Below are 15,075 nucleotides of genomic sequence, written 5' to 3' on the forward strand. Positions count from 1 at the left end.
TTACATGGCTTTGTTTTAACTTTGCAGGTGGTGATGGTTGTGAAGCGTTGGCGTCCATTGCATCTACTTGTCGACAGCTTGGTCATTGCATTGAATGGAGAACAAACGAAATGTGTCCATTCCAATGCACCTCAAATATGATTTACAAAGCCTGTGGTCCAAGTGTTGCTAAAACTTGTGACAACTACAGGAAATATTCAACACTTTTAGTGGAACAATCAACAGAAGGCTGTTTCTGTCCAGACAATCTGGTACTTGTTTTTGTCTTTATTACCTAAGCTTTCCATTCCAAATCTATTCTTAACACTCATTTTTCTTAAGGTGCAACATGACGGAAAATGCATCAGTGTCTTAGAATGTCCACTCTGTCGCGATGAGAATGGCATTGCCAGAAAGGCTGGTGAAATATGGAGAAAGTACGGAGATCCTTGCACCACAAGTTATTGCTCGTCGTTGGGAACAGTTGTAAGCTGTTAATAAATAAATCATTGCTTTAATATGTATTTATTCTCGAGCATTATTTTAAAGATCCAATCATTGGTAACCTGTTCAAACTTCCCCAAGTGTGGTGATGAAGAAACCCTAATTCAACTTCAGGAAGACACATGTTGTCCTGTGTATGAATGTGTTTCTGCGGAGAAATGCAAGGTATTTGTCGTACGTGGTCTGTACACTTAAAATTGGGTAATGTCATGAAAAATATCTTGTTTGTAGGAGGTTTCTTGTCCTTCCTATGGAAGTCCAAATTGTGGTCCTGGGCAAGAAATACAAACAATTGTTCACGATGAGTGTTGCGTTGAGTTCGTATGCGTTTGCAATAGTGGTCTCTGTCCATCTGTTTCAACACCTAAGTGCGAGGTCAGTAAAAAAAAAACTGAACAGGACGAAACTAAATATATTTAAGACGGGTATTACTGTTTAGGCTGGAGAAGAACTGGTCAAAGTAAGTGGAGAATGCTGCGAGAGCAGTGTTTGTCAATGTTATCCTGAAAACTGTAAACCTCCTCCAATCTGTGAAAATGACGGATACGAACTTGTTGTCACAAGTTCCGGAAGGTGTTGCTTTGAATACGACTGCAGGTAACAACATATTGTATTTGTGGGCAATCTAGATCAGGGGTTCTTAACCAGGGGTACGTGTACCCCTTGGGAGTACGAAGCACCAAAGCAGGGGGTACGGCATACAGGGTGAAATTATACGCTATTTAGGCATATTTGTCAATAATGCGTACCAAGTTACTTTGTTATATATCTAGAACGGCTTAATTTTGTACTACTTGCATACTGTTTTAATGCATGCATTCAACACGCAAGTTATAAATACACTGAGTTTAATTCCTATTATTACAATTTTATTTACTTCCGTCGGCCATTTAAACGGGGGGTACGAGAAAATTTCATGAAAGCTCAAAGGGTACAAGCGCTAAAAAGGTTAAGAAACACTGATCTAGATGGTAATACGATTTTTTAAAGATGCGTTCGCTCTTCCTGTCCTGAAGTACCGATGCCAACTTGTGACGTTGGCGAAGATTTGGTGGTTTCCAACCCTGGAGAATGTTGTACAACGTACATGTGTGTATGCAATAAGGAAACATGTCCAGTAAAACAACTCAGCTGTCCAGAAGGCTACTACCTGAAGGTTTGCTTAGATACATACGGCCAACCAAGTTTTGTGCGGCCAGCAAAATATTTTTTAAGTTCTGTGTTTACCAGGCGGAATACCCTGTCAGAACAATAAAACTATACACTACAGCATCTTTGGTCGGGCCAACAAGCTGACATAATACATTGATTCCTTATGAGTAGAAATAATCAGCATCTGCGATAGTTAAGTTACGCCGTGGTTGCGTCATTGTTATGGCATCGATTTAACAGTTCGACCTGCAACTTACTCTAAAGTTTTTTAGGGGGGAGGGGGTGGGGGTTCAAGTAGTTTGAGTTTAAGATCTCTAGTTTAGATTTAGCTCAAGGCTTCTTAGGGCGTCACCGATAGCTGTCTAGGCGGCAGTGGTTCTTAAACTTTTCAAGCGTGAATTACATTTAGCCATAACACTATTTTTCAGACAACCAAATCGGAGGAAAAGTGTTGCTCTGAAGTAACTGAATGCAAGTGTGATGAAAGCGCATGTCCTGCATACAAAGCTCCTTTGTGTGACGTTTCAGCCGGATTTAAATCAGTTACTACAGCATCGATATGGTACCCATATAATTTGCCACCGTGTTGCCCAATGGTATATGAAGAAGTATGCGTCTGTGATAGGTGGGCAAGTCAAAAACCTTCAAATTAGAATTCAAACATGGTAATTCATAATTTGTTTCTTTTTGTAGTTCTTTATGTCCTGTTACTGAGCAGCCAGTTTGTCAATCGTACGAAAGTATATCTTTGGTGCCCACTTCTTCATGCTGTAATGTGCCAAAGTGTGTATGTGACATTAACAAATGTACAAGCGGAGTAACCACCTGTGCGGCAAATAAACACGTGAAGATTTATCGAGAAAACGATTGCTGCGAGAGAGCAGACTGTGTATGTAACGCCTGTTGTCCACCAAGTCCCTGCAAAGAAGGCTGGATTGTGACAGAAACCATTGATGATTGCGGTTGTGAAACAAGTAAGCTTGATCGCAAACTTGGCAATTACCGCAAAATATTTTTTTTCAAAATATAAGGAATTTATGAATTTACGTGACTGTGTGTAATGCGATAACTCATAAAAACTTAAGCAATACAACAAAAGGTTTCGGTTGGGAAAAACTTTTTCAGTCGGATGATGACTTTTGAAAATGATGAAGGTATTTTTTAGGGTTTAAAAAACTGAAAAAAGCTACAACATCCTTATACGGCATTGACTGTTAAATGTATTTGTAAAAATGCTTTCATAGCTACTCTTTGTATAGGATCGTGCACTCCTCCGCAGTACTGCGTGTACAACGGAGAGCAACATCAACCAGCCACAAAATGGATGGAAGACGTTTGTTTGGAATGTGCATGTTCTTCGGTATCGAATTTGGATGGTGTATACGAAACGGAATGCACGGCAATACAGTGCGGTAAATGCAGCACAGGGTACACTTACGTACCTGTTCCTGGCGCTTGTTGTGGTGACTGCGTAGCAATAACGTGCCATTACGATGGACAGCAGCACTCGGTATGTCTACAGTGGCGATGCATATGGTGGAGCCGACCCATTTACCACTAAATGTTTTGCAGATCGGACAAAAATGGAATCCAGAAAACGACACTTGCAGTACGTGCACTTGCGAAATGAATTCACTTACCGGCGAAGTTTTTACTGTTTGCAACCAACCGTCGTGCGAACCTATTAATCCAAATTGTCCCGCTGATAACATAAGAACAACACAGGATGGATGTTGCAAGTATTGTGATACAAGTAAGAACACAATCCACCGAAAACATGCGATAAAACATTCACAAAACATTTGTTTTTTGCAGCCTACGTTGGAGGGGAATGTGCGCCTGCATTACACACAATGGATTATCTGACGATGGACGGATGCACTAGCACCGAAAAAATAGGAATAAACACTTGTGACGGAACGTGTAGGAGCAGATCAACATACTCGCTTGAAACAAACAACTTCACCAAGATTTGCAGTTGCTGCACAACTACGGAAACCGTAAACCACGTCGCAGAGTTGTTGTGTCCTGACGGTTCATCAAAGACAGTGGAATATAAAACAGCTGTCACATGTGGTTGTCAGTCAAGCAAATGCGAAGATACACCTTAGAATTGGTGTAACTTTTAGCACGGCAAACTGTGAAATCAATACTTTGTTCTTTTTATTCATTCACTTTCCTCGTTTAGTTTAACAAATCATGCAATTTGTGTTTTTTGTAATGCCAACGGGTTTAAAAGCTATCATGTTGCATTTCTATGCATACACGTGCATGTTTTTTACGATGCATGATAGGATTCTTTTATATGTTGCTACTTTGGCGTTGAAAAAATGCAATTGCTGCCAAGATTTGAGGTTTAGGTTTTAACAGTTGGTTGTTGCTGTGTAACATTTTTTCAGGTTTTTTGTTGCTAACAGTAACACCATGCCAGTAAATCTCTTCCTCATTTTTGGCTTCACTAGCTATAGTAGCAAAGGTCCTCGTGTGCTGTTGGGGGCAGTTCATGACAAAAGCCTTTCTTTTTGACACCGGATTACTTAATGGTTTAATTACGTTTGTAGCTTCTGTACGTGGTGTTTGTTTAGTTCGAGGAAATACATTCATGCATACAAATTGTGTAATGGAACACTTTAAACGTTCAAAACAGTGAAAGTTAACGTTACTGCCAGCTTAGTTGGGCTACTGCAACAACCTATAAGTATTTTTTCACGCTACCTAGTGTTTGGGAGCAAATAATGAAATCAGTTACAGCTATATACAGGTTTATATTTTTAATGTTGTTTGATGGGTGTTCTATGATATCAGGGCTCGAAACTTAATAGTGAGTAATATTCCATTAAAAGCCGGTGGGTCAGAGAAAACAAACCACATGCGTTGTAACAGAGCACATCCACCTAATTGTTTTGGTAATCTTGGAATTAGATTGTTTGAGTGCGAGATCTCAAACGCATAACTTTTCCAGCTATCTCGGTTATATTTTAAAACTCTAGTCTCCCTCTCTAATTCGCAAAAACGGTCCAAGACCCTGCTAAACACTTATCGTTGAAACCAGGTGACACTATTGCCCAAACATTTATACTGCAGTAACTAAAACCTTTAAAAGTGCGATTTGATACACACTTTTTCACGAAAGCACGAACACCAAACATCGCGTCTACACCACGTTAAAGCCAAGGGAGGACTGACGAGAGGAAATCTCTAGAAAAAATATCTTTTCCACCGGCCGCTGGACAGGGGGGCAATAACACAGCACTTGCAAACAGTAAAGAACTGAGGCAGGAATGCATTCGAATTCGCTGGTGTAAAAATATAATAACAAAAGCGGGAAAATATTAAAACGTGAAAATATCGGAATATATCTAGAAAAGGATAAACATGAGTACCTAACATGCTTAATGGTGAATAAATTACCGAACAAATTATGTGATAGGGCACGTCGCATTCAGTTGTGCAGGAGCGGTACCACCTAATAGAGCAATGTCATTAAAGACGTCGCTATACGACCGGGACATTTCAATCGATTAAAGCCAAGAAATAATTTCATCTTCCTTTCACTTATGGCGTATTGTCTCACATTTCCTGTCTGCTGTAGGTTTGTTATTTTTTTATTACCGCCACTAACGTTCCGAGGAACCGCGCTGGTTTTTCCCATTAGGCTAGTTTCATTTGGTCAACAGAACCTGTGGGTCCAACCATCGTCATATGCAACTGGCTGTACCCCACCTGGTTCGTGCAATCGGTTGCGATCCCATATGGCAGAACTGCAAATACAAAATGCAAATACATTTTGGCTTGACTTGTTCTTTGAGAGGTCAGAGTTTTTAAATATAGAGCGTCAATGATACCAACTGATTTCGTTAAAATCGTGAATTCGAGATTTTTGCAAGGGAGTTGAGGAATTTTCAACTTACCACAATTCGTTTTTTAAACTTCCAACAAGTTGGTAGCCTTACACCTCCAATTTTCCTTGAAACCTAAAGGTGGATTCAGAGACTGAAATGCCATGGTAGGTTTTGCTTCGTGGTTCAGAAATACGATTATAGAAAAAGTTAATTTTAGGATATTCTAAATTTAGCCTACCTTGGTGACCGACTCGTTCCAATTTAGCCTTGGGGTATCGAAACGAAAAAGTCATGTTTCTCAACAAAAGTAATGAACGGACTTTTGATGAAGACGGATCAAAACGCGATACGACAAAATACGTCACACAAAACCGAACAAAACCAGTTGGGTGACATTACATTTAATTGTCAGGTCAAGTCATTCCCGTAGTCCTGAGACCGTTGGGGCAGTTTGAGTTTACCACCTCTTCCATCTATGGCAGGAATGATAGGTGTCGTTGTGCTACATTGGACTCATCGTTGTGTTACACAGGACAAAGAACCTGATGGTGTCCATCTTCTCTCCACGTATTGATGGTTGTTGGCTCGCAAAAGCTCATCCGCCCTTTGACAGGTCTTGTTTTTAGTAGTGATGTACCGAATCGGCTAAATTTCGGTTCGGCCGAAACCGAATATTCGGCGGTTTTGCCGAATAAACTCGGCCGACTCAACCGAATCATTTATGAAGTCACGCCAAGTCGAACGCTACAAGTTTGTTATGAAAATTTTTTTATCTGCCAGGCAATTAGTGCAGAATAGTTGTGTTTCGTCCCCATTTCACTTCTGTGCGGTTTAAAATTGCCTCAAGCACGATTGCCAACCTGCCAATGAATTACTGATTGTTTTGGCCAAAGTGGGAAAAACGATAATATGTTGAATACATAAAAATTGAAAATACATAACAAATGACGCGATTTTCGTTATGGTGTAGTTTAAAAGATTGCGTGGTACCCTAATAAGCAGAAAATACATGTTTTACAATACATGCTTTCAATTTGTGTTTGTAAAACATTCGGTTTCGGCCGAATTGCAACAAATTATTCGGCCGAAACTGAATCTTGCAAAAATGGCCGATCCGGCCGAATAAATTCGGCAAACCGAATATTCGGTAGTCTAGGCCTACATCTCTAGTTTTTAGTCCGGCGGGGAGTCCACACACCCGCCTGCCTCAGGTTTAACCGACAACAACAAATATTACTATGCTCCACCAAAGTTAGACACGGTTAGAACTAGTGGTGCACCAAACCCGCCTAAAAAGGTTCGTGCCGAAACCGAATAATTTCGGCCGAATCAGGTCGAACCTAAAATCCCCTTTTTTATGGACGTTTTCAACTGAACCATGTGTTGTTAATGCAAGTAAACTCAATTATGACAAACCAAAATCACTTTCACAATGCGGAAGCTTTACTGCACTTGTAATATTTTGCAGACAACGTGGCTCGTATTTTATAGATACCACAAATAGTTAATTTAAGATGTTTCGTATGGGCGAAAATGAAAGTTTAGGTATTATTTCCGTGCAATCAAAAAGTTCGGTTTCGGCCGAATTTTCAAAAAAGTTCGGGCCGAAACCGAAATATTAGAAAACAGCGTATTCGGCCGAAATGTTTCAGCCAACCGAACCCGCCTAAAAAAGTTCGGGCCGAAACCGAATATTCGGCCATGAGGCCGAATAATTTCGGCCGAATCAGGTCGAACCTAAAATCCCCTTTTTTATGGACGTTTTCAACTGAACCTTGTGTTGTTGATGCGAGTGAACTCAATTTTGACAAACTAAAATCACTTTTACAATGCGTAAGCTTTGCTAAACATATAATATTTTGCAGACAACGTGGCTAGTGTTTCATAGATACAACAAATAGTTAATTTATTATGTTTCGTATGAGCGTAAATAAAATTTAAGGCCTCAATTCCATGCAATAAAAAAGTTCGGTTTCGGCCGAATTTTCAAAAAAGTTCGGGCCGAAACCGAAACATCGGAAAACAGCGGATTCGGCCGAAATGTTTCGGCCAACCGAAACTTCGGTGCATCACTAGTTAGAACCAAAGAGATTATAAACCATGAGATGAAACTCGGGCCAGTCACGTGACTATTTGCATTGTTAAGCTGAATTTAGTTTCGTACGCCGTTCCGCTTCAGTGCATAGAAGTTTTGCACGTTTTTCGCTGAAATTGTATGTACTTGATAGCAGACTGCAAGTTAATAATAAGTGCAATAATCGGTCGTCAGGAGTTAGGATTTAATTGTTGGCCGAAGAATGATGTTATATTTGTCTTATAGTTGTAGAATTTTTATAAAATCTATAAAAACTGCGATATAAGATGGCTATATAATGTGAAACGAGAGACAAAGTTTCATTGGGTCACTGGGTTGTTTTTCTACAATAAATCATCTCTGGTATTATGACAAAGTTTTTCAGTTGAGACATTTATATAGAGTGGTTTATTACGCATATAAAGTGACAAGAATGTGGCAAAATTCACATGTGGTAGTTTCAAATTAGAGAAAATGAGTTACCTTGCAATGCAATTTGTACATTTTTTAACATCCTTTAGTGTGCCTTGTTTCACAAGATATTTAACAGAAAGATGGATTTACCACATGTTCAGTACGGACAAAGCCATGCACTTTGCCACTCCAACAAATATATAGTTTGTCAGGCATGTAAGAATATGAGGGGTTATATTTTTAAGACTTATAAACATTCCATTAACAAACAGTTTTGATTATGAAAACAAAAAATGTGACAAGAGTGCATGATAACTGGTTGCTTTTTTATTCAGCATCTTGTATCACATTTATACTATGGTAATACTGTGTTATTTTTTATTATTTTACAGATACTTCGGTCTTCTGTTGTTGTCAAATCAGATCTAAATATGAACAGTTGGAACATTGTGTGAAGCCTGTCACACAAATGAAATTAAAAGCCATGAACTGTATGATACATACAATATAAGCAAGGCATGTTTAAAATGTTTCATGTAAAACAGAACACTGAACTTTTTACCAGTTTGCATTCATTTCCACACAGAATATCAAGCTTTTACTCATGTTGGTAGTGTAAGTGTAAGGCTGTTACCGAAAACTGTGCTTCATGGACTAAGTGCCTCATGGTGATATCCCTGGCATGCAACTTCTCAATATGGCTGTCTTTTCCTCTAAACTGCCACTCACTCCAAGTTCAGAATAAACAACAAACAAACACTTGTTGAACTTGGTCATCTTTTAAGTACAAATTAACTTTGACGTACTGTTATACTCCTTTAAGGCTGTTAAAGAGCCTGAACACTTTTAAAATGCAAGTTTGAATCACTTTATTTTGTGCTGGATGTTGCCTAAAACTTTCTTAACATTGTTTACTGTTAATGGGTTTCCATTCTTTGGGTTTTGTTGCTGTCTTCCAAGATATAAAGCAAAAATCATAAACAATTAATTGGTTAAAAAAACAAATACAAACTTCAGTGTCTGACAGTTGTGAGATTCACGAATCCACTCTTTTTTGAGCAGCTTTGAATCTGTTGGTCCAGCCTATATGTATGTACAATATTTTTTTGTATAGAAACTGAGATAATTTTTTATCGTTTGCAAGTAACATTAAATATGCCTATTTGACATAATGTGGCATACAACAGAGTTTAGACACGTTTAATGAAAAATTAAAGTAATTGAACTTTTTCGCCCTGTTGGAGCTCATCAGACTGCCTGGCAGGCAATGAAAGTTCAAGAATGGTAAAAAAACCTTACCTTTGCGGGTTGCAGAATTGCAGAAAGATTATGAAAGTCATTTTGCACGAAAGTTATATTTAACACGAAATTTTGCTTTTTTTCGAAAAAACCTTAAGCATGTAAACACAAAACTTAAGCAGACCTAATTCGCTTTATGTTCACAAAGTATTTTTTTCATAGTTTCGTAATATGGATCGAGTCTTTTTGCTTTATTGTATGCAAGCGTGTATGCACTGAAATCAGCAGTGGCTGTCTAAGTGAAATCCATGTTTTTCGCCACCTCGTCCGTAAAAGAGTGCGAATAAACGAAACTAAACTACATTTAGTACCACCATGGGCAATTTTTTTCTGCCTCTCGCACTAAATTCGAAACATGCGATGATAATTACAAACACATATGGCTCGTTTTGCGCACTTAACTATAGCAAACTACAAACAAAATGTTGAACAAACTTCTATGCACTGAACCGTGACGCAGGACGAAGGAAAACCCAAAAAAATCCATTGTTACGTCAGAGGTTCCACTCATGTTTTCTACACTCTTTGTTAGAACCAAACCACTATTCAAAACTGGCAGCAGCAGCAATAGATGCAAAACACGGGATGAAGAGAAGTTTAAATGTGAGATTAAACAGCAATTTGAGTATGCTGCTATAAGGTCATATTGTTTGACAGAAATACATGGTACGATATAACGGCATTTCGGGATAAATCATTTGAATTTATTATTGTACCATAGATTACTTACCATGGATAACAAACCCATTGTTACGGTCATGGATGAGTGCTTCTGGTTGGTTCTTGAGAAATGTGCACTGTTATTGCTAGCAGGCTACGTACTTTTCATGTTGTAAAACGCTTTACGTATTTCGGCTTCGCCTAGTAATGCTCGCGTTATTATTTTTGGGAACACCGGACTTGAAGCTTTGTACCAATACAAAAAAAACAGAAATGGCTAGTATCAGTGCAACCAATGACTTCGAGAATCCCGAACAACTTGTGTTATTATACTAGAGAATGAATTTGAACGAAATTTTGAAACTTGGGTTAGCAACATGAAGGAAGTTGATAGTTTCTTACCCAAAAGACTTTCTTAAAACAATCAACCTAGATGCTAGGTTTTCTGAAAGTGGCTTGGAACATGTGTCCAATTGGATAACGGCTGTTTATGCTTATGATGGTGAAGAAAAAAAAAAATTCTTGGTTTATTGATGTTTGCTTAAAAATGTTTTTTTTTCATCTTCTGTCACTCCAAGTTTTGCTTCCCGGTATTTTTTGGAAGTTATAGCAAATACTTGACACTGGATGCGTGTTTAAATGAATGCAACCAAGCAGATCAGATGTCACACTACAAAACAAGAAAAATGACACCTTGTAATATATATATATATATTGGTGGATACACGTGGACAAGGCAATAAAAAGTGTTGTATATGACACAAAGCTTAGTATGTGACAAACACATTGATCTAATTTGTTTAAATTAAAAAAGCAGGTGCATTGAAATTTTCTTCCAAAAGGTATATAGATGTGGTCAGCCATGCATATTCCTAAATATAAAGTTAGTTGTGCAGAGTGTATGAAAAATATTTTGCCCACATTAAGTTGATTTTATTCACATTAAGAATAGTTTTTTGAGTGATGAGTTTGTAAAACAACTTACCATTATCATTTGTTTTTTAAAAATTGATTGGTCAAAGTTTTGTCATATATATTTGGAAAGAAGTTTTTCAAAAAGTAAGCAAGCAATTAAAGTGGCTCGCGTGGTGAATGGTGATTGAAAAAAGGGTTAACATATATTTTTTTGTTTCATTTTCTGAAGGTCCAAAATCAGCCTGGAAAATATTTTCACATGTCCATCAGTTTTCATGCAGCTGTACCTTTTGTTTTCTTTCCTGCACCATTTTTCAAACACTACAAGGTGTTCGTTGTTTTTTGTCCTTTAACTTTTACTATGCTTGTTTGTCATTCTTAATTGATGGTGGTTTGACCTACTGGTTCGAGATGTAAGTGCCTGTTGGTGGAATACGATTTTGCCAATGATTGTGTTATTTAACAAGTGACAAAAAGACGGACGCTATTTTAACTTTTTAAAATAGCAATAGATGCAAGAAAGTGTAAATTACACAAAAATTCCCATATTATTATAAGTGTAAAAAATAGCAATATAAAATACTATCTTTTTGGTTACATCAAATATTTGGTATACTTGGTGTTTGTACCCTTAATGCCAGACAATGGAAGCAAGAAAACCTGGTGCAGTTTCTGTCCTAAAATGTCAAAATCCAGTTTTGTGCGATTCTTTTTAGGTGAGCAGTAAACAGGCCACACTGTTGTCGACCTGTAAGGTCTTATCAGTGTTTCTGCATGTAAGGCCGTATAGACCAGTGGTTCTTAACCTTTTTGTAGTCACGGACCCCTTTTATGATTTTTGTAAGTCTGCGGACCCCCAACGCAATTTACCAAAAGTCTTTTTATGTTTCACATTTTTTGCATTATACCCTGTCATGCTTTTGAAGCATTTAAATCCGCCTTCACAGTCCATTAAAATCAATGACGTTTCTGTATTGTAGTGGCAATGCATCGAATTGATAATATTTCTGGTATATATAACTTCACAAATCACTTGTCCCATAAAGTCTATTGTCCATGTGTGTTATGATGTCACAATAGGGAAGACAATCACAAAAAGTAATTGTTTTGGGGTAATAAACAGCGTGCACTCGTATACAGGATTGTAGAAACGGCTGAGAAACTTAAAAATATTCTTCTGTTGATTAATGATACATAACATCTTTCCCTCCGTGGACCCCTTGAAACCATCTCACGAACCCCAGGTTAAGAACCACTGGTATAGACTATAGTGTAGCCAGTAACCACATTATGGAGCTCCAGTGTGTGTAAGTAACCGCGGCTGAAAATTTGTAGTGCGTGATAATGTAAGATTGTGAGTTGTAGATTCTTGTGTTTCTTTCCGCAACATTTGCTGTATTACCAGCTGCTACATCCCTCAATGACAACAAAAAACGTCAATTTTGAACGATGTTGTTTCGTATGGGTCTTGCCTAATTCGGACTTTCTTACATTAAAAGGGTGGTTCTTTGGCCGTTAGACTTTGCTGTTTGGTATTACGACAAGCATCCCGGGACAAAAATGTTGCAAAATGTCATCGCTTTATCGCAAACTGTGAGTAAACTTGTTTAAAGTATTCAAACTACCATCTACCGCGGTTTGTTTTGAGCAAAAAAACTAGAAGCGTTCATGCGTGTCCAATCAAAACGTAACAATGGAGACAATGGCAGTTTGGCATCCATGATTGTACGCTCCGTCGGTTTCTAAGTTCGTTACTTTTAACTTTCCGCAAGTGGGCGCACTTATACCAAACTTTTTGTGTGTTGTCTGGCGTCCATGGTGATGTACCTGCCGGGCTTGCTTTCGTTGAAGGCACCGAGTTCGAGTTCGCCTGTTTCAGCAGTTTCAACAGCAGTTGCCTTGAAATATGTTATTAAGTTTGTTAAAAGAACAAATAATCTGCAGTTAATTCACAATTAATTCACGCCTTGTGATAGATGAAGAGCTTGTACAGGGAAAAAAATATATGTTTGGTTTTGGGAAAAAAGCAGTTAGGAAAATACTCCAAACAGTTGGAACACTGTACACGGATCTGTTCAAAAAGTGTAATGACGAATATAACGGCCCAAATAGACGTAAAAAGCGACATGCGGCATTATTCAAACGTTTTGAAAAATGTTGTTGACATCACATGAGTGTATTCGTTATTAAGCTTAAAACATTGTTCAATGTAAAAAGATGGATATTGAAAGAAGTAAATGATATATTTCTTGTTATCATTGGTTTTTAACGGTGATTGTGTTTTGAAGTATTGCATGTATTAAAATTTCCAAAAAAATATTGTATCGACAAGTTTTTTTTTAGTGTTGGAGTTTAACTATAAAATGAATATCAAATTCTAATTAACCAAATTTGGTAAATAACAATTTTGTTTGACAAGAATTCTGATTATTCATCAATGTTTCATGGAAACAAACCTTTGCCTCTTTTGATTTTTAGAACATAACCTAGTTAAATACAATCTACTGAATCTACAATTAAAGATAAATTAGATTCATGATTATTTCATTACACAGCATTGTTTACTTCCATATGAAAGCCGTCCAGTCCAATATTGTTCTTAAAATGTCGGATTGTTATCATATCCAAAAGAGTTAAAAATTGTTTCGTGTGGCATGTTTTGAAGTGTCAGTTAAATATTTTTAGTTAAATTCTTAATATTTTTGTTTGATGACACAAGTTATTTCAAACTAACACATGCTGGTAAAAACAAAATATATGTAAGAGAAAGGCTTTTCTTGTACTTTTTTATAGGGTTGGTTATTTGACCGGTCAAATAAAATCTGGTCAATTGATCGGTCTAATACTTGTCAAATAGGTCATAACAGTCAAATTCTATGCACACTATTAAGTTAATTTTAGTTGAAAATAGAAAGTTTAATCTTCTTATAAACCGTAAGTAATGGATATAAAGGTTTAAACTCATGTTACATAAAAAATGTTTGTCACATAGAAAATGTTTAGTTTATATTATATCACAGCATTTTCCTACTGCACCACATGTCCATATTTTACCAAAGGCCCTATCTGTGTGTCTGTATATTTTATTCAATAGTTGAGTTGAGTTATTCAATAATTACATTTATAAACTGGATTCTCGCAATATTCTATGAACATCAGATTCAAGTCTAATTTAACACAAAGTTTATTGTTTTGCTGTTGTCACATCTAGTCTTATTCTTACAAAACATGGAATACAAAAGCTTGGCATGTACATACAATGTTAATCCCAATAAATCTACTTGGCATATAGTTAATCCACAAAAATCAAATCTTTTCAGGGCAATTACTAGCCAAATATTTACAACAATTTTTAATAAATTACAAAAAAAGTACTGTAGGCTAACCAGTTTAAACAGCTGCTTTAAATTACTTGTTTTTTTCTGTCAGTCAAAACGTGCAACATTTGAAAATAATGCCCAAGTAAGTATGCAATAATATTAGTAAACTACCTTCCTCCATGTACAAATTATACTTGTTTTTTGTTTATAACTGTGCTAGAAGTTATCCATGTTTTGTAATTGCGCTACAAATCTAAACTGCCAACAAAAAGTATCGCCCAATTGTTTTGGGCCAGTGGTTCTTAACCTTTCTATCACGGCCGAACCCCTACAATATTCTTCAGCCTTTGGTTGAACCCCAACAAGTTGCATCCTGGATTTTTAACCCATTTTGTTTTGTGTGTCACAATTAGCTTTTGACCAAACATAGTGGCAACAGTTACTGTTTGTCATTTTGTTAAATCCTGACATAATAATACAAGCAACTTGTTTCAGAATTGCTTTAATTCCGGCAATTTTTAGCTTTTATCAAAATGAAGCATTGTATTTTTCGCAACTGTGCACAAACATGAAAACGGTGAAGTAATAAGTTTTTGCTGCCAACAAAAATGTGTTGTTTTGCTGCTTACGAAAAGCTTACAATGCTCTTTGTTACTTGGGGCTTTTGTTCACTTGGGGCATCATACTTTAAACATGATAGAGTCTATTCCAAATTTTTTAAACCATTTTTCTAAAACTGACTGCTTAATGTAGATATATTACATTAAACATAACAGATATAACAATTAAATTTCCATTAAATTAAAACATGGTTAACATGTTGTAAATGACCCCAACAGTGCAAGAATCAGCATTATTACAAATGTTTTGATTGGTGTTTACATTGTCTTTACATTGTCTCGCAAAATGAGACAGA

General features: G+C 36.9%; 1 protein-coding gene across 1 annotated transcript in view; it reads left to right on the forward strand.

The window, feature by feature from the left end:
• The window catches only part of LOC145213102 (von Willebrand factor-like), a 94,838-nt gene extending 90,616 nt beyond the window's left edge, over nucleotides 1-4,222 (forward strand). Inside the window, exons 9-19 of the mRNA XM_080081340.1 lie at nucleotides 28-251; nucleotides 322-465; nucleotides 529-648; nucleotides 715-858; nucleotides 923-1,080; nucleotides 1,474-1,639; nucleotides 2,064-2,260; nucleotides 2,329-2,609; nucleotides 2,895-3,145; nucleotides 3,208-3,388; nucleotides 3,451-4,222. Of these exons, the coding sequence (XP_079937466.1) occupies nucleotides 28-251; nucleotides 322-465; nucleotides 529-648; nucleotides 715-858; nucleotides 923-1,080; nucleotides 1,474-1,639; nucleotides 2,064-2,260; nucleotides 2,329-2,609; nucleotides 2,895-3,145; nucleotides 3,208-3,388; nucleotides 3,451-3,746 (2,162 nt within the window). The 3' untranslated portion in view covers nucleotides 3,747-4,222. The remainder of the gene's footprint in view (nucleotides 1-27; nucleotides 252-321; nucleotides 466-528; nucleotides 649-714; nucleotides 859-922; nucleotides 1,081-1,473; nucleotides 1,640-2,063; nucleotides 2,261-2,328; nucleotides 2,610-2,894; nucleotides 3,146-3,207; nucleotides 3,389-3,450) is intronic.
• Nucleotides 4,223-15,075: the final 10,853 nt, after the last annotated feature.

The sequence above is a fragment of the Phallusia mammillata genome, chromosome 2, assembly GCF_965637545.1.
Source record: "Phallusia mammillata chromosome 2, kaPhaMamm4.hap1.1, whole genome shotgun sequence".
Classification (NCBI taxonomy): domain Eukaryota; kingdom Metazoa; phylum Chordata; class Ascidiacea; order Phlebobranchia; family Ascidiidae; genus Phallusia; species Phallusia mammillata.